Source organism: Esox lucius, chromosome 7, assembly GCF_011004845.1.
Source record: "Esox lucius isolate fEsoLuc1 chromosome 7, fEsoLuc1.pri, whole genome shotgun sequence".
NCBI lineage: Eukaryota > Metazoa > Chordata > Actinopteri > Esociformes > Esocidae > Esox > Esox lucius.
In genome coordinates, this window is record NC_047575.1 from 7,722,671 (window position 1) to 7,741,635 (window position 18,965).

At 42.6% G+C, this 18,965-nt stretch overlaps 1 protein-coding gene across 1 annotated transcript in view; it reads left to right on the forward strand.

Annotated features, from left to right (window-relative positions):
* Nucleotides 1-18,965, forward strand: part of chm (CHM Rab escort protein) — a 43,526-nt gene that overhangs the window by 9,978 nt on the left and 14,583 nt on the right. Inside the window, exons 9-11 of the mRNA XM_010894699.4 lie at nt 4,045-4,122; nt 17,592-17,696; nt 18,452-18,515. Coding sequence (XP_010893001.1) covers nt 4,045-4,122; nt 17,592-17,696; nt 18,452-18,515 — 247 coding nt within the window. The remainder of the gene's footprint in view (nt 1-4,044; nt 4,123-17,591; nt 17,697-18,451; nt 18,516-18,965) is intronic.

The following is an 18,965-nucleotide window of genomic DNA, read 5'->3' on the forward strand; positions in this document are numbered from 1 at the left end:
CAGGAGAGAGCAGGCCACGTTTTCACCTTAAATAAACCATGATAGGAAGAATGCATGTGTGTGAGCTGTGAACTAATGTGCAATAATATCATTATTGTACTTTATTTGACTGTATTTTAACAAACTATGCAAGTATTATCTTTTTTTAAGCAACATTTACTGTAATGTTTTAGTAATGAAATAGGAAATGGTTAATGAATAGTTTAAGGCTCAGAATGAAGCCACGTCTTCATCTGCTTTTACCTGTCGGGCTACATGTGGAAACATAAGTCCATGTAGGAGATGAAGGTTGGATTAATCTTCTCCCTGACTTTCTGAATTTTAATAAAGCTCCTCTGCTCGGGGCTCAGTCATTTGCATATTTGATTCCCACTTCTACCCCCTAATCTCTTCCTCTGACGTTCAGATAAGCAAGGTAAAGAGCCGAAACAAGATCACACCTGTCTGTCACCTCACAGCTGTTTCTCTCTCTCTCCTTGTCTCTTTCCTTCTGTTTCTCTCTCTCCTTGTCTCTTTCCTTCTGTTTCTCCCTGTTTCTTTCTCGCTCTCTTTTTTTGTCTCCCTTTGTTTTTCTCTCTCGATTTTTGTTTCTCCCTGTCTAAATGTTTTTGTCTCCTTGTCTTTTTTTCGCATTGTTTTTCTTTCTGTCTCCCTTTTTCTTTCTCTTCTTTCCCTCTTTTTGTGTCTTCCTCTTCCTCTCTCATTCAGTTTTTAGCTTTCTTTCCATCTCTTCATCTGTTCCTCAGTAGGTTTGTCTCCTTCCCTCGCACCATTTATCTATATCTGCATCAATCATTTTCTCTCTCTGTCTTTCTGTCTATCTGACAGTATATCTTGTGTTTTTCCATACAGGATTGCCGTCTTTGCTTTGCTATCGGGGTGATAAGAGACGGAATTGAGCTGTTACTTTAATCGTCCCGGTTTTATATTTCACAATAAAAACCTAATGTCTCACCTTGAGTTAAAAACTCTGGAGTCAGGTCGCCCACTTCGCCCAGTGTCTCCCCGTTGCAATAGTGCGGGCGAGTTAAGGTTACGAGACCTGTTTGAAGTGTTAGTCCGGTACAGAAATGCTCACAAAGAAGTAGAAATTGTCTGCTGGGTGAGGTAGTGTTTTAGAGCGAGGGCTAGGAAGTCAGAAGGAGCCACCAAGTCTTGAGAGGGCTGGTATGGAGGCGGGATCATCCATCACTATGAAACCTGCTTGCAGGTGATGGATGGATAGATGGCCGTGCAAACTCAATAATGCTCACTCTCTCCGGTTATTCACAGATCAGCGAGCAGCAGTGCTAATAAAGTGATGAAATGCTTTTGTGTCCTTGCCTGTATTATTCCTCAAGTTTTTGACAGGGAAGACTTTATTTTTTTTTAATTTCGAAATAACCTTTGGCGGTTTTGACTGCCGTAGTCCGTCTTCCGCCTCTGTCCCTCGCTCTGTTCTGTGGTGTGTGACCGGTGTGGGGGGGGTGGGGTGCCATTTATTTAGCCTGAGAAAGCATTTGGCTGTAACACGCTTTTGATTTGCATGCCGTATTGCTACGCTCCAATCAGACAGCAGTCAGAATGAAACAGATTGAGAGGATGGGGAAATGCATTAATTAGTGCCAATGATTGTCTGTCTGTCGTGCATTCAGTCACAGATCATCTCTCCTCTTATCTTTTTTCTTTTCATTTTTTTTTTTTACTCACGGAGCAATAAACATGTAATTTATTCAGATCCAACAGGATTTAATTTTGTGCAGAAGGCCTCGCCAGGCGGCATACCGCTTTGTTTTCTTTTAATTATTGGCCAACCATTAGGCCCCCACTCCACCACCCAGCTCCCTAGATTACAGCTAGAATTTCCCGGCAATGATCTTGACAGGTAAGTGGTCTGTGTAGGCGCCGTAATTTTGTTTGTTTAGCGTGTCCTGGACACGGTGAGGATTTATTGTCAGCGTCCGTGACTGCTGGTAAAAAACCCTCCGCAATTTGAAATCCTCCCTGGACCTTTTAAAACCTCCCACCTTTTACTCCTGCTAGGCCATGACGGTAGAATACATCCATCTACAGAACGCGCTGCTTCTGTTCGGCCATGCCTCGTAAGGGCTGAGTCAGTGTTTTGTTGAACAGCAGAGCATCGACCAGTTTCAGGAGACCATATCAAGAGTGGTGGAGCTGTTAACAGTGAAAAAAATAAATAAAAGCCAAAAGCACATGATGGTGCAGAGGATATCCGAAAATCTCTCTATGACGTTGTTACAGTTTGGTGTATATACAGTGCTTTGCAATTAGTGCAATTCAGAGGCTGAAAAATGTCAATTACAGATCAAAAAAAGAGCAATCAGAAAATGTTTTGTTCTGACACGGAAAACTAATTATCACCTTATTTTCAAAAGATGCAAAATCAGTTGTGGTGGGAAATTGACACTTGGAGCAGGTACAGCCAAATAGTGCTGAAAACATATTGTGATATTGTTAAAATTATACATTGGGATGATGTTTTTTTTACGCAATATGTTGAAACCTTTCTTTTTTTTGTCATTGATAGTATTGCTTAGCAGTGCTGAGCAACCATAAATGAAAAATCCATCTTCAGTATGTCTCCATCTGAGAATGAGTCAGGCATCCCAGCCCTAACTGTCACGACAAACCACCAAGATTATTTGAGATGAGAAGTTCAGCAAGCAGGGCAGGATTCAGGACCTGCAGGTAGACACGTCTAGTGTAAACTTCTTAATACATTCTCTGCCATCATTCTCTGGCACGGGATTGAGTTGTCAAGAAAATTAGGACTGCCAGCCTTTTTTAAGGGTGTTCTATTTATTTCTGCCTTGCTTGAGATGCTGCCGCTAGAGCCTCAAGCTTATTTGTGCTTCTTGTTACATTACCTTTTAATTACAGAAATAACTAGTTGGAGGCAGTTGTTTTGTACGCGGGGAGAGAGAGGAGAGTTGTCGAAGATTTATTTTGGATGTGACCTTCTCCACACTAGCCGCAGCTGTAATCAGTGGAATTAATAGCATAATCAAATTATACACAAACTCATAAATCATGGGCGAGCGCGCTGTCACAGAGTTCGGCTATTAATGGCCCCTATTGTTTTGCCACCGTATTAAAAAATCACGTCCCCTGATTCCCGCCTTGATAGGAATTGAAATGCCATTTAGAGGCTATAAAGACCGGGGGCTCGTAGGGGTCCTGGATTTTCACAACTGTTAATTTAGCAGCGATGCGGAGTGATGTCGCTGGAGCCAAGGGGGGGGGGGTGGCGGCGAGTGAGGACCGGCCGCGCTTCAGCAGCGCCTTTTCAGCCAGGGGATGGCATCATTGGGATAGACAGCGGCCAGTTAATTAAGAGTAATATCAGCTTAAACGTCTGTCAGTTAGGGTTAATGACATCAAAAGGGGTTCCCTGGCATCTGAATGGGGTTCTGTGGAGGACATGCGATGGGCCTGGACGATTGCCTGGGAGCTTTTTAATTCTCAGGATGCTTTATTAAGATGCCGTGTCTGGTAATTGATCCATAGGGGCAGGTACAGACCTTTTCAGGAGCGGTGGTGGCACTCTGTGGGGTAGACGTGTTCCGGGTCCCTGTCCATTCCACCCTCCCGGTTTGTGTACAGCGGTCCCTCTCAGGCCCCCACAGCTGGCAGAGCCCCTTACAGCCCAGTCATCTGTTATTCACTGTGTGTTGAAAGAGCCAGTGCCAGACCCAGAGTGCTCTGCTGTCTTGTGTGTGCAGCTGGATCTGGAAGTGGGAGCTCTCTTAAACCCGGCTGAAGCACACAGTCGGCCCAGTGTTCGCCAACTTAAAAGTAATTAAACCCAAGTATCCTTAAGGTTTGTAAAGTTTAGCCTTAGCAAGGATCTTAGACATTTTTCTTCTGCAAGTTGGTCACCACTCTGTGGTTCTACTTATTTATTTTCCTTGTTGTTGAGGTGATTTGCAACATCTAGCATTTTGTGTGTTTGTTTTGTTGGCTTATATTGCAGCAAGTGAATTTATGTTTATTGCCACTGACCTGGGGCAGTCTTAAAGGACTCCACTGTGTTTGTTTCAGGATGTGTGCTGTGTTTGGAGGGATCTACTGTCTTCGCCAGTCAGTTCGCTGTCTGGTTCTGGACAAGGAGTCCGGCAAGTGAGTATTTCATCGCCAATTCGACACACACACACACACACACCTCCCCTCTTCAAAATAAAGAACTGTGAGAACAAAGCAGTAGAAGAGATGGATTTGTTTTCAGGGCTGGGATAACAAAACAGCTGCCATGTTCTCTCCAAGCCTCTTTGTTTCTGCCCTCCAATCAGAAAGCAACCTCGATTACAAGTCATTTGTGCGTGTGGTCCTCCAAAACAAGAAAAGATGAGGGGGTCGGGAATATAGATACAAAATTAATTTTCTGGGATACAGGAGCTCCACCCCCCCCCCCCCCCCCCCCCCCCCCCCCCCCCCTTGAAGCAGCCAAGCTCGGAAGACAAATCACGGGGCCTGCCACTTGGGCTAGCGATGAGTGATGCTGGTTTTTCCTCGTGGCCTTACCTCCACTAATTGATTTTCATCTGAAGACAAAAAAGCCCTCTGTTACTGCCTCTTAAAAAATGAGAGTTCATCTTGAGTCTCCCTTGATTAATCTGCGCTGATAATGTGCGTCAGGCCCTACCAGAAAGGCCTTTAATGAGTTTCAAAGGTAGATTGTTGTCATAAACTAGGTTAGATTAGTTTTTTTTTGGAAGGACTCGATATTGAGATTCTTTTCATCTTGGTGGTGGGTGACCCCGGGGGCCAGGAATCTAGCGGTGGAGCAGCGTGGTCTCTCCCTCCTTCACAGTCGCTCCCTGTCTCTCTCTGTCTCGCTAATACGCGGCCCAGAGACTAACTCCCAGCCCTCTGTCATTACAGCTGGTTTCAGATGTTGGCCATTGGGGAAATACTGCCTTCTGGGACCTCCCGACTGCAAAGTGCAGTTCCTTTGATAATGTCTCCCTCTCTGAGCAAAATGCTAATGGTACTCAAGACTTTGGTTACGGCTCTCTTTTTCCTTTTTCATTTAACGGGTCCACGTGCTGCCGATTGGGATTTCCTAGAGTGCCCGTGGTTCAGGTTTTTTATCGACTTACTCCCAAGCGCTCTGCGAAGGCTAATGTGCCACACAGCGACTGGTCCTCTAACTGGAAGGAGCAGTCATTTAATACATTGAAATACTGTATAAAGTCGATGGCGAGCGTTAAAGCACAGATCTGGATCAGCACCAGCGGCGGCCTCTGCGTGAAAGGCTTTGGGTTATAGGGTGAGCTTGGACGTGATCCAGGACCATGTCAGTCAGCGACGGAGAGCAGTCCATAAACAAGCAGCGAGGCATGGCCAGGAGGGCCGCTCTGCTCCCCACGCCCGCCGAACAGGTGTCGCCTCCGCCGCTTGGTCAAGGCAAGCCTAATACATCATCAGGGTGGAAGGAAAAGTTTCGCGAAGGTGAAAAAACTGGCAAGGTGTCTGCCAGACTGAACAATGATTTTAATTTCCCCGGTGTCATAAATTACCTCCTTATGTCTCTTCTTATTGCATACATAAAGCTGAAAAGGGTAGAGGGAGATTAATAATGCAGCAGGGATTATGGGGCCCAACTTCCCAGCTGCCACTCCCCTGTCCTGGCCTGGCCCGGACCTGGTCCTTCATACTAACACAGCAGTGACCTCCACTCCCCTGGCCCGGACCTGGTCCTTCACACTAACACAGCAGTGACCTCCACTCCCCTGGCCCGGACCTGGTCCTTCACACTAACACAGCAGTGACCTCCACTCCCCTGGCCCGGACCTGGTCCTTCACACTAACACAGCAGTGACCTCCACTCCCCTGGCCCGGACCTGGTCCTTCACACTAACACAGCAGTGACCTCCACTCCCCTGGCCCAGACCTGGTCCTTCACACTACCACAGCAGTGACCTCCACTTCCCTGTCATGTCCTGGACCTGGTCCTTCATGCATGTCTGTCTGTCCACTGTACCAGCTCTTCATTCTTCCACAGTAGTTATCTCCCCCAGCTTGTTTGTCTACTGGATATGTTCCAATACACTGGTCTGTTTGGATGGAGTCTGTTTGGATGGATCACTAGCACTTTTGCAAACATTGGACTTTTCTTCTTCTTCAAAAAAAAAACATAGATCAAGCTCTGAAAAGTTTGTGGGGAGCATCAATGGATGGCGATCTTCAAATTAAGCTACTCAAGAACATTTACTATATTATTCCATAGCCAGGTCATTGTCACTCTGACTGCACTCATCCCAGTTTCCGCTTTCTTGCAGGGAGCAGTAGGTTTCCCCCAAGGACTTTAGTGTACATTGCTCCATTAACTTAGCTTCTATTGTGCCTCTTGGTAGCCTCTTTGATCATTCTCTTACTTGCTCGGTCCTACCTGTTTGACCGGGTCTACCTTCCACTTCTTAATAACCATGTAGACTGTGCTCCAAGGTATGGAGCTGTTGGTTATGATTTAAGCCACTGCTTGATTAAATAATTAACATGTAAGTCAACAGGAGTATTGGGCAGGGAGAAGGGAACTTTAAAAGTGTAGGGCAGACCGGGCTAACTATTAAAAACACTACACATTTATCATGGGCAAAATAATAGAACTATGCAATTGTAATATATTTAGATATTTTGTTTGTTTTTCAGATGTTTTGTTAGTTTTTATGTCATATTAAATATAGTCATCCACCCAAATATACTTTTAAGTACTTTATGTAGCTTGCGTTACAACTAGATGACAATAATAAAAAAGGGAAATATTGTTGGAGTTAAGTTAGCTAGTTAGCTACTTTATTTTTGCTGGACCGCGTAAGTGGAGCTGGCCAAGAAAAGCAAATGACTTTTACTGAGTCAGTGAGTGAGTGACTAAGTACACCTTGATAAATAGGCGACCCACATGAAAGGCTGCCTTCTTGGCCGCCGCTGCAGGCTTATTCACCTTTTTGGGGCTCTTGGCTGCCTTCTTGGAAGTAGCTGGTTAGAGAAGCAGACCTGCAAACTGTAGGTCCCGCATTTGTATCTCTTTGCAGGTGAAGCCAAGTACGCATTGTGAATTATTCAGTATAGACGAAAACTTTGCTGGCTAAAACCTCGAGTAATTAGATTATCATAAGCCTGAAAAAAACTGTTATATTGCAACTGTTTCTGGTGGATTTTCGAAGTAGGCATCCGTGCATGCGTTTTGGGTCAGGATAGACAAACATATTTGCTGGCTACAACATATATAAGTTGCATTATGGTAAGCCTTAACTGAAACTGTATACGGTTATATTGCGACTGTTTCTGGCATGGAAAAGTTTATCTTCAGTCTCGCTGAAGTTGCTAAATTCTTATGATTATTCCTAGGAAGTTAATAGATACTAGTAAGCCTTTTACTGGATATTAAACTGTTAAAACGGCCAGTGGCAAAAGCCACAATGTTCATAGACGCTATGGTGGAGGTAAACTTTAGTGAGAGACATTAGTCAGATTAAGACAATCCTCAAAGGACTGTAGTGACTGCTGAAATGTGTAATTATGTGGCGTAGTGGTTAAAGAGAGAGCCTCTCATTTGGAGGTCCTGAGTACAAATCTATTGAGAGCAACATTTATTAATTATTTCTGGTGGATTCCATGAATCTCTCGTTTTTTCACTTGATGAAAAAGTTAGTTTTTGTATCAATGTCATTCGAATGAAAGAAAAGCATGTTGTTTTGCCATGAAATGAAATAGCTTTGGCAGGCTAATACGCTGTTAAAACGGCCAGTGGCAAACTGTATACACAGAAGCTATTTGTGGTTGAGGTAAACTTAGTAAGAAACGTTAGTTAGTTTAACTGTATCAATGTCTTTCACGAATGTCCATATTACTGTTAAAACAGACAGTTGCAAAATAGGATTTGTTCAGGATAGACACAAGGCTATACTGACACCCGTCAAATATGCAGCTCTGTGGTGTAGTGGTTATTGACACAGCCCCGCTAGGTGGGCGACCCAGGTTCGAATCTTGAGAGGGCTGCACTTTCTATTGCGGGCCGGCTGAACTAGGCTTGCCTGGTTTCTTGTTCCATCTTGACTGTGGAGTTAAAAAATCCATCATCAAACTTTCCCCCATTTCACATAAAGAAAGATATCGTCAGAGCTTACTACACACCACATTCCACAGAAAGTTTACTAAGGAATGCACAGCTACCTAGAAGAGAGGATTATTTGCTTCCTTAGTTAGCTAACATCAGTTTAGACAGAATGCCACATCTCTCGGAATGTCTGGTTAGATAGCAATAAACTTAAATTTGCATTATTTAACCAAAACTTTCCATGTAATTAGACTTAGCAGTTAGTTGGGTCCCTACTGATATTTTTCTCTTTGGATATTGTACTGACCGACACTATAACATGTGACTGCTATTTGTTCTTTTTCATTTATTTTTTTCTGCTATTTGTTCTGACAGTAAATTTTTTTATGTTTCTGCAGCTACCTGTTATATACCACTAAGTGTTGCCAGATGGGGCGGTTTCCTATCCAATTGGCTATTTTTTATGAGAGTGCGTGCAAAAATGGGCTTGGTTGTGAATCTCAGATTGGATTGACCATATATTGGCGCACACTATTGTAAATTGTATTTAACTCCTGGTCATTGGAATTACCAGATCTCAGCTCCACCTAGTTCTCATTCTGACCATGTGATGGCTGGCTCTGGCCCAGTGATGAAGCAACGTTGTTAGCGAACTGTAAGTAGCATGCGTTTAGACAAGTTAGAATACAACACAAACGGTAACGAAGTGAGGTCATGCGAGCATTGGGTGGAAATACGTCATTTGGTTCCTCTTAAACCAGGCCTAGCTTGTTACTAGGTCTGGGGAATACCTATATGATATTTGTTACAAAGGGGTGGGGGGGAAAGTTTTTTTCAGTAATGTCAAATTCATTGCTTAGGCTAATGCCTCAAAACAACACTGGACATCTTGGTTTTATTTTGGATTTTCTGATGATTTGCTTAGCAACCGTGTGACACGGCACCGATCATGGGTATTCCTGTGTGTTAATGGATTGTCTTCCATTTTGTTACATCAATAAGTGTAGGTCACATCAATCACAAGTTGTCCACAAAAGAAAACGGGCATGAATTAGAGAAGCTGGTGTAGCAGCTGTGATGGGTATCTTCGAGCTCTACAACGTGATACAATGAACGCTAAAAGCAGGAGTTTCCTCAGCTTTCCATTCATTATGGTGAGTGGGAGATAATGAACTTAGTATTTTTCAGACATTACTCTCTCTCCAAAAATAAGATATGAGCGCTAAGGCAATTCATTCCATGTCAGTCTTGTCCTATTTTCTAAATCATAATTGACGTCAAGAATTTTGACCTACTTTATCATTTTCATATTATGATAAAAAATATTTGATTAGCTTTCTGATATTAACTATACTTTTATTTTCCCTGTCACTCTAATAGCCTTACACAGTAAATGTCCCACAGTAGTCAAGTTTCTGAATTACAATTAGGTGGGCCTAATATACAACCGCCAAATCACAGTTATGTAACACCATTGCAATTACAGGCAGATTAGGGGTAATATGTTACAGTGTACGATTTCAACTGAAAACAACTGATAATAAAAGAACTCTAAATAACGAAACAACTGATTATCCTTTAAAAGTTAAGGTTCCACAACAGAAGTTGAACATGATATTGTCAGTGCAAAATAAATATGAAATTATTCTTAGGGCAGCTTATGCAAGGCTTATTCTTGTAGTTGCTTTAGCCATGTCTCATTCCGCCATAGAGCTGCCAACAGGCTGCAATATAACTACAAAAACTGCGAAGTTTCAGCCTTATTTCTGGAATGATTTACTCGTTCGCTGTGATTGAACCGAAAAGGTAAGAATAACCAACCATACAATGTAAATTATTGAATTCATTTATAATTGTTATTGACCCCCATTTCATTGCCATATCAGGCTCTATTTGGTTGTGCAGAAGAGAGCAGCTTGCAGACTAAAAGTAGGTTGCATTTTACAATTTTACAATTAGAACCAGAGACTTGTGCCAGCGTTGTATGCTTTTGCTGTTGCGCTGATTCTAATTGCTGCAAAGGATGAATAACCCTGTCTCATGTCTTGAACCTATTGCCATGTTTGCGTGCATTTTATTTAATTCGATGGTAAAATCAGCTGTTCAGTCATTACAGTTAGGTCTGGAAATATTTGGAAACTGACACAATTTTCATAATTTTGGCTCTGTACACCGCCACAATGGATTTGAAATGAAACAACTTAGATGCCCTTGAAGTGCAGACTTTCAGTTTTAATTCAGGCGGTTCAACAAAAACATCATGTGAAACGTTTAGGAATTGCAACCATTTTCATTCGCAGTCCCCTTGCAACCATTTTCATTCACAGTCCCCTAATTGGAAAGATTAACACAAATAATAAATATTGTTCATTTTGAATATGTTGTTGAGAATCCTTTGTAGGCAAAGACTGCTTGAAGTCTGGAATGCATGGACATCACCAAACGCTGGGTTTCCTCAATTGTTATGCTTTGCCAGGCCTTTACTGCAGCTGTCTTCAGCTGTTTGTTCGTGGGTCCTCGGCCATTGCAGAATATTCCACTCCTATGCCTTAAATAACTCCTGGGTTGCTTTTGCACAATGTTTTGGATCATTGTCCATTTGTAAACTAAAGTACTGTCACTTCACTGAATTTGGCTGAATCTGAGCAGTCTATGTCCCTATAAACTTCAGAATTCATCCGGCTGCTTCTGTCTTTCTAAACTAGTGAACCTGTGCCATTGGAAGTCATTGCATGACCATGCCATCATACTGTTCACAGATGATGTGGTAGGCTTTGGAACATGAGCTGTTTTTTGATTTACATGTTTTTTGGCCTTCGTATTCTTGAGGTTCATGAACGGTTTGCACCTTCTGTATTTGCTCTCGTGAAGTCTTCTCTTTTTGGTAGATTTGGATAATGATATGCCTACCTCATGGAGAGTGTTCTTCACTTGGATGGATGTTGTGAAGGGGTTTTTCTTTACTATGGTAAGGATCCTACGATCATCCACCACTGTTGTCTTCCATGGACGTCCAGGCCTTTTTGTGTTGCAGTGTGTTCTTTGTTTCTCAGAATGTACCAAACTCTTGATTTGGCCACTCCTAATGTTCCTATTATCTCTCGGATGGCTTTTGTTTTTGCAGCCTGAGGATTGCCTGTTTCACTTGCATTGAGAGCTCCTTTTACCGCATGTTGTGGGTTCACATCAACAACTTCCAAATGTGATTGCCACACCTGGAATCAACTCCAGACATTTTACCTGCTTAATTGATGAGGAAACAACGAAGGAATAGCCCACAGCTGTCCATGAAACAGCTTTTGAGTCAAATGTCCAATTACTTTTGGTCCCTTGAAAAATGGGGACAGGTTGATCTTGAAACTAAGATCAACCTGCACCAGAATGATAGGAAGAAAAAAAGTTGTAATTCCTAAACTCTTCCTCCAATTTGGATTTATTTTATCAAACGGACAAAATAACAAAACTTGTGTCAGTGTCCAATTATTCCAGACATAACTGTTCAGTAACGATTCTGAAGACTTTACTTGCAGGAATGATTTGAAACCAAAATGAACAACCTATTTTGTTTAGTTAATGTATTTTTTTCTAGATCTATATAGTCAATCATATAGATTACCAGTTACAAAAATAGGTGTTTAATGATTATTTTTGACAATTCCTTCGTTAATGAAATTAACACTGCATTGGTCCTTTTAGTATAGTGGTTGGGGTTTGCAGTTCCCTATGCCACAAATGAAACATAGCTGCTGAATTTATTTAGAAATCATGCAAATCTCTGCAGTTTAACATTGGTGGAAGCCGATGCACCTGGTGTGTTTTGATGTTTGTTACACTTGAGCTAATTTAAGATTGCAATTACCCGGTGTTTGGGGGTTATCCAATTATCATATTTCCATTTTATTTAGTGCGTACATGATTGTACTTAACAATATAAAAAATCTCTTATTGAGTATGGTGTGTAGTTAATTGGTAAAAACTATAATTGAAATGCCCTGAACAAAGTTCTGCAGACGCCGTACTACTTCAGAGGTCGCCACTATCCGCCTGTCGGTCCATCCTAACTCCACTGACCAGCCGCTCTGACAGTCCTCTAACCGCTATCTATTGTAACCTCAGTGTCTTATCACAGGCGTCTCAGCTGGAACCATTTCGACCTATAGAAAGTACGCTCATCCGCGTCCAACAGCAGGACAAGTGGACTGTGACAGTTCCGGAAGCCACGGGTGGCGGGTCGCTTGGTTTGGCGCACTTGGCCAAAGTAAAGAATTTCTCCCTGTTGAGATGTTGATCCAAGTCATAACTATGTATGGCTTGTGTGCAAGGCTGTGACCCTGATTTGGTATGGATAGGACCTGCACGCTCCATGAACACATGCTTTATGAACTATGGTTATGATAAATAAAGCCTGCCGCGGCCTTGTGGGTAAGGGGACGGCAATCAGAGCTACTATTAGCCGTTGGTTTGAGATTCATGCTTGCTGACAGGCTGGACGGTAGCTCTCCGGTCTGCTCATGTCTCCAGGTGCGAGGATGACATTAGCGTTGAAGCTTGTCTCTTTATGTTATCTTATTTTGCAAGTATTTTTTTGAGAACCTTTAGATACTATACAGTCTAAATAGAACAGGTTCTTGGAGGGTCCTTTAGGGTTTCTTCATATTGTAACTGCAGGAGAACCCTTAAGTTTTAAAAGGTTTTATTAAATGTGTACTCTCATCATACCTTCAATGGGGTGATCTTATCAAGCTCCTTATAAAAACAGATTATTCTAAAAAGGTGATCTGATCTTGTGTAACGGAGACCCCACCTTGTCTTAGACACAGATCACTACCAATCACAATCCCATTCAAAATGATGCATTGCTCTCTGTTGTAATAGGCTAGAAGTACAACCCCATTTCCAAAAAAGTTGGGATGCTGCGTAAATAAAAACATAATGCAATGATGTGCAAATAATTTAAACCCTATATTCAATAGAAAATAGTACAAAGACAACATATCAAATGTTGAAACTGAGAAATTATACTTTTTCTTGAGCAGTAAATGGCCACTTTGAATTTGATGCCAGCAACACATTTTAAAAAAGTGATAGAGGCAAAAAAAGACTGGAACAGTTGAGTAATACTAAATAATATAGAAATGCTAATAATACACAACTAATTAGGTTAATTGGCAACAGGTCAGTAACATGATTGGGTATTATAAGGCCATTCCAGAGAGGATTGTGAGGAGCGGGAACGATTCATCACTCTGTGAAAGAATGCTCAGACATTCACAGTAATAAGAATGTCATTAGAATTTCACTGCTCAGAACAACAGTTATTTTGTTCATTTGACAATAAAAAGACTTACACAGGCAAATAGTGCAAGATTTTTAGGATAATGTTTCTCAACGTAAAATTGCAAAGAGGCTTGAGATCTCATCTATGGTACATAATATAATTAAAAGATTCAGAGAATCCAGAGAAATCTCTGTATGCATGGGACAAGGCCCGAAAACCAATACTCGATGGCCAAGATCTTTGGGCCCTCAGGCAGCACTGCATTGAAAACAGACAAAATGATGTAGTGGAAATCACTGCATGGGTTCAGGAACACTTCCAAAACCTACTGTCTGTGAACACAGTACATCGCTGCATCCACAAATGCAAGTTAAAACTCTACCATGCAAAGAAGCTATCTCACAAAAGTGAGTACGCCACTCACATTTCTGTAAATATTTGAGTATATCTTTTCATGTGACAACACTGTAGAAATGAGCATCAGCATGTCAGTGCTCAGACCATACATCGCACACTGCATCAAATTGGTCTGCATGGCTGTCGTCCCAGAAGGAAGCCTGTTCAAAAGATGATGCACAAGAAAGCCTGCAAACAGTTTGCTGAAGACAAGCAGACTAAGGACATGGATTACTGCAATCATGTCCTGTGGTCGGATGAGACCAATATAAACTGTCGCCACAACCAGGTGAGGAGTATAAAGACAAGTGTGTCTTACCTACAGTCAAGCATGGTGGTGGGAGTGTCATGGTCTGGGGCTGCATGAGTGCTGCCGGCACTGGGGAGCTACAGTTCATAGAGGGAACCATGAATGCCAACATGTACTGTGACATACTGAAGCAGAGCATGATCCCCTCCCTTTAGAGACTGAGCCGGAGGGCAGTATTCTAACATGATAACCACCCTAAACACACCTCCAAGACGACCACTGCCTTGCTAAAGAAACTGAGGGTAAAGGTGATGGACTGGCCAAGCATGTCTCCAGACCTAAACCCTATTGAGCATCTGTGGGGCATCCTCAAATGGAAGGTGGAGGAGCGCAAGGTCTCTAACATCCACCAGCTCTGTGATGTCATCATGGAGGAGTGGAAGACGACTCCAGTGGCAACCTGTGAAGCTCTGGTGAACTCAGTGCCCCAGAGGGTTAAGGCAGTGCTGGAAAATGATGGTGGCCACACACAATATTGACACTTTGGGCCCAATTTGAACATTTTCACTTATGGGTTTACATTTTCACTTATGCGTTTTAGACATTAATGGTTTTGTTATTTTGAGGGGACAGCCAATTTACACTGTTATACAAGCTGTACACTCACTACTTTACATTGTAGCAAAGTGTCATTTCTTCATTGTTGTCACATGAAAAGATATATTCAAATGTTTTATAAAAATGTGAGGGTTGGTCCAGAGATGTTCACAAGTAATTGTTTTGTAAGTCCAAGTCGAGTTTCAGGTATTTGAGGGGCAAGTTCAAGTGAAGTATTTTGCCTCGAGTCCAAGTCAAGTCTCTCTTGCCATCTGATCCATCCCTAACACTGTATTGTTAAATATTATGAATTCAAAGCATGTTCTGTAGCTACCATCCATACAGTACAGTATCAAAATCATTATCAAAAATATGCTAGCTTAATTTAGTTACATTCATAACTTACATTAGGTCTCCAACTAAGGACATCGTATAGTCTAATGTTCTGCTGCTTAGCACATCCCTCTAGCCCTCGGACCTGGTGAAATATTAACCTATGTCTGTCACATCATATGGATACAACTATAAAGATACAATTTGCCTGTTCCCAGTATTAGCACAACACTTTGCGATGGTTAGCTTGTTACCTGTGACGATATGTGCTAAATGTAACGTATTTTTCACATTAGCAAGTGACTGCGTTTTGAGGTGCCTGACGAAGTTCGACGTTGTTGATCCGGCATCATTTATCTTGGTGCCACACACCTAGCATGTAGCTGTTCGCTTACCGTCACTGTTTACGAAGTTATTGAAATTAAAACTATTGACAAAAGTCCCAACTCCGGGAGGACTTTGTGTCGCCATCGTCAATGCATATTTTGATATGAGTGCGCGCACATAGGCATAGCCCATGCGTTACGTTAAAAAAGTTGCCACAGTATGGCAAAGGGCAGGGGACATGCAGCTCGTCATACGCTTCCCCAACGTATATGCTGCAATAAAAGAAAATAGAAATACATTAATGAATTTAGATTTAAAAAGCAATAATTGCATGAAAACAGGTTGTTGACGAGTCAAGTCTGAAGTCAGTTGTTTGTGCGACTTAAGTGCGACTCGAGTCCGAGGCTCCGACTCGAGTCTCCATCTCTGGTGTGTACTCACTTTTGTGAGATACTGTTATATATAAACAAAATGCAGAAATGCCACCATCTTCTCTGGGCCCAAGCTCATTTAAGATGGACTGAGGCTAAATGAAAAACTGTCCTGTGGTTTGACTAATCAAAATTTGAAATTATCTTTGGGAATCATGGACAACATGTTTTCTGGAGAAAAGAGGAGAGGGAGCATACAGCTTATCAGTGCACAGTTCAAAAGCCAGCATCTGTGATGGAATGGGGGTGCATTAGTGCACATGGCATGGGTGACTTGCACATCTCTGAAGACACTAATGCTGAACAATATATACCAGGTGGTCCTTTTCTGGGATGGCCTTGCTTATTTCTGCACGTATTGCAACAGCATTGTTCTATAGTAAAAGAGTCTTGGTGCTTAACTGGCCTGCCTGCAGTGCAGATCTGTCACTCATTGAAAACAATTGTCGCACTATGAAAAGAAAAATACGATAAAGGAGACCCCTAACTGTTGAGCAGCTGAAATCCTATATCAAGCAAGAATGGGAATACATTTCACTTTCAAAACTACAGAAATTGGGGTCCTCAATACCCAAACACTTAAAAGAAGAGGTAATGCAACACTGGTAAACATGTTCCTGTCCAAATTCAAAATGGGCATGTATTTTTCCATAAACAATAACATTTCTCAGTTTCAACATCTGATATGTTGTCTTTGGAATGTTTTAAAATATAGGGATTAATTATTTGCACATCATTGCATTCAGGTTTTATTTGCATTGTACGCAGCGTCCCAACTTTTCTTTAGCTTTAAATAACCCATTTTTAAAAGGACATATTTCCTTGAAGAACCCTATGGTTTCAAAGTAAACGATACTCCGAGATCCTTTTCTTTTTAGTGTAGTGTTCATGAAGATAACTCGTCTTCAGGTTTTTACTTTCAAAACCAGTGGACGTCCTCTCTGGGATGTGAGGGTTCACACTAAGTAAAATTATTTTTAAAGACTTCTTCAACCAGAAAGCTGTCTTATCAATCAGCAAGCCTTTGACGTCTTGTGCTAGTAGGGTTTTGGCCTGTATCCCCTCTGCCATATCCTATATCCCACTCCATTGGTTTAGGATTGATTTGAACCCCCAGCTCCGACTGCCAAGCCCCCTCCCAGTAAATACATCTTAATTTACATAACCAGTCCATCCTGCAGTCAATCTCTCTCCTAGGTGAGGATTATGCAGAAGGGTGCGGTTTGGGGGGGGGGGGGGGGGGGGTGTTTTGGAGTGCCGCTCGCCTTCTCCTTTATTGTGTTGTGAAAGTCCATTTCAAGGATGTCACCCCTAGCCCATTAGTTTGGATAATGAGCCCTATAAAGCACATTTATAACTCTTGACATAACAAGCAGACAGATTCCCCACCGTTCCCTCTGTCTGAGCGGAGCAGTGCAGGAAGGTCACCCGAGCCCCGCCGTCCAGGGGAGGACCAGGGGTCTCCGAGATCCTCCCCAACACTCCCCTCTCCTTGCTGGCCAACTCACAGGTTGCACTAATCTGGCCACGGCTTTGGGTTCTGTTTTGTGCCAGCACTGTTTTGGTAAAAACAAAAAATAAGCCTGCGACTCCATCTTTTATTCCAAAGATGAATGAGTCAGGCCATTTGTATCTGTTTTTCGACAGTGGTGCATTGAGAAGCTGCCAGAACGGTCCTCCTCTTTTGTGCTTGGAAATGGGCTGAAATGGGCTGTAATGTTCTGAGACACAGATGCCAACTGCTTTCCCTTTTCCTTAACAAAGGTCATTGATTAATTCTGTGTCATGACTCATGCAGCTCCGGTTTGTTCTCACAAAAGCGGGTATTTTTGTTTTCGTGTCGCCGAATTCATTTGAAATGTGCATCCGCCGACCACGGCACATTTTCACTGGCCTTCTCCCCCTTCATCTGTCTAGGTGCAAAGCTGTGATTGACAGTAACGGCCAGAGAATCAGCTGCAGTCACTTTGTGGTGGAGGATGGCTACATCGGGCTGGACCAGAGGAAGAACGTTGATTCCAGGTGAGGGGGGAGGGACTCCCAATAATTCTTAACCATTGATAATGAACCATTGATAATGCTGTCACTGACATGTTAAGGGCAGCACGTTATTTATATAGAATACTGCAACGCCTACAGAGGCCCTGCGTTTGACTGTGTGGCTCAGTCAGTAGAACATGGAGCTGCATGTCCAGGGTGTTTGACTCCTATCGGGGCCCCGTACAATTGAGTAAAGAAAGATACAATGTAAATAAATGTTTGCTACTGTAAGTCGCAGGTTAAAAGCCTCTAGTGAATGACATAATATGTAATAATAATAATACATTTTAAAAGGTGGCATTTCATGTAGTCCACTCTGGAGGAGGGGATCTCTGTGCAGATAAGGGGGAGCCTCACGTCTTTTTGCGGTAGGTTTTAGTAGCATTACGGTGAAAGAGCTGATTGTTTGTCCAGACACGCTCGCCAGACCAGGCTGCAGGGGGCTGAACTCTGCTCTGCCCAGCACCCCGCTCGCTCTGCCAACGGAGACCTTGACATTTTCACCACCGACCCCAATTAGAGACAACGGCTAATGCTCTTAAAAGACGTCCGCCAGGCCAGACCCCACTGGGCCGGTGTTCTGTCCTAGCGCGGTCCCCGACTCCTAGGCTAACTGTTGGTCCAAATCTTCCAGAACAGAGAGAGGGAAACTGGGATGACCTAATATCAGCTCCTGTTTATTCTCTCCTGTCCTCCCACCCCGCCTGTTTAATCCTCCTCCTCCTCTCTCTTCACAGGCAGATATCCAGAGCGGTTCTAATCACAGATCGGTCAATTCTGCCCTCGGATTCTGAACAGCAGGTAGTGTACTGTTCTCCATAGAGCTCGCCCCCCCCTCACATCTATGTCCCATACAAAGAGGCGTTGTGACATATTCAAAGGGCACACACATCTCTGCCCCCCCCACTTCCGACCGAACAAGCACACAAATACATTTAAATGCTATTCAGATATCCTGCACGGCTGAGCCGTGTTCTTGCCGACCCTGCACTTCTGCTGCTCAACTTATTTTGCATTACATTGTATTTTATGCTCTCTATCGCATTTGTATAGATTCTTGGTCACCGTCCAAGTGCTCTGCAAAGAAACAACGAAACATCAGAGCCGATTTGGGAGATCATTACAATAGTTCTGACGTGCGGCTGTCTACCATTTAAGATCTCAAATAAATTATTTTTTTAAAAGTTGCCAGTTCAATGAAAGCCCCCTAATGCTGTTTGTTGTGACTGGTTTGGAATTTGATAAAATAAT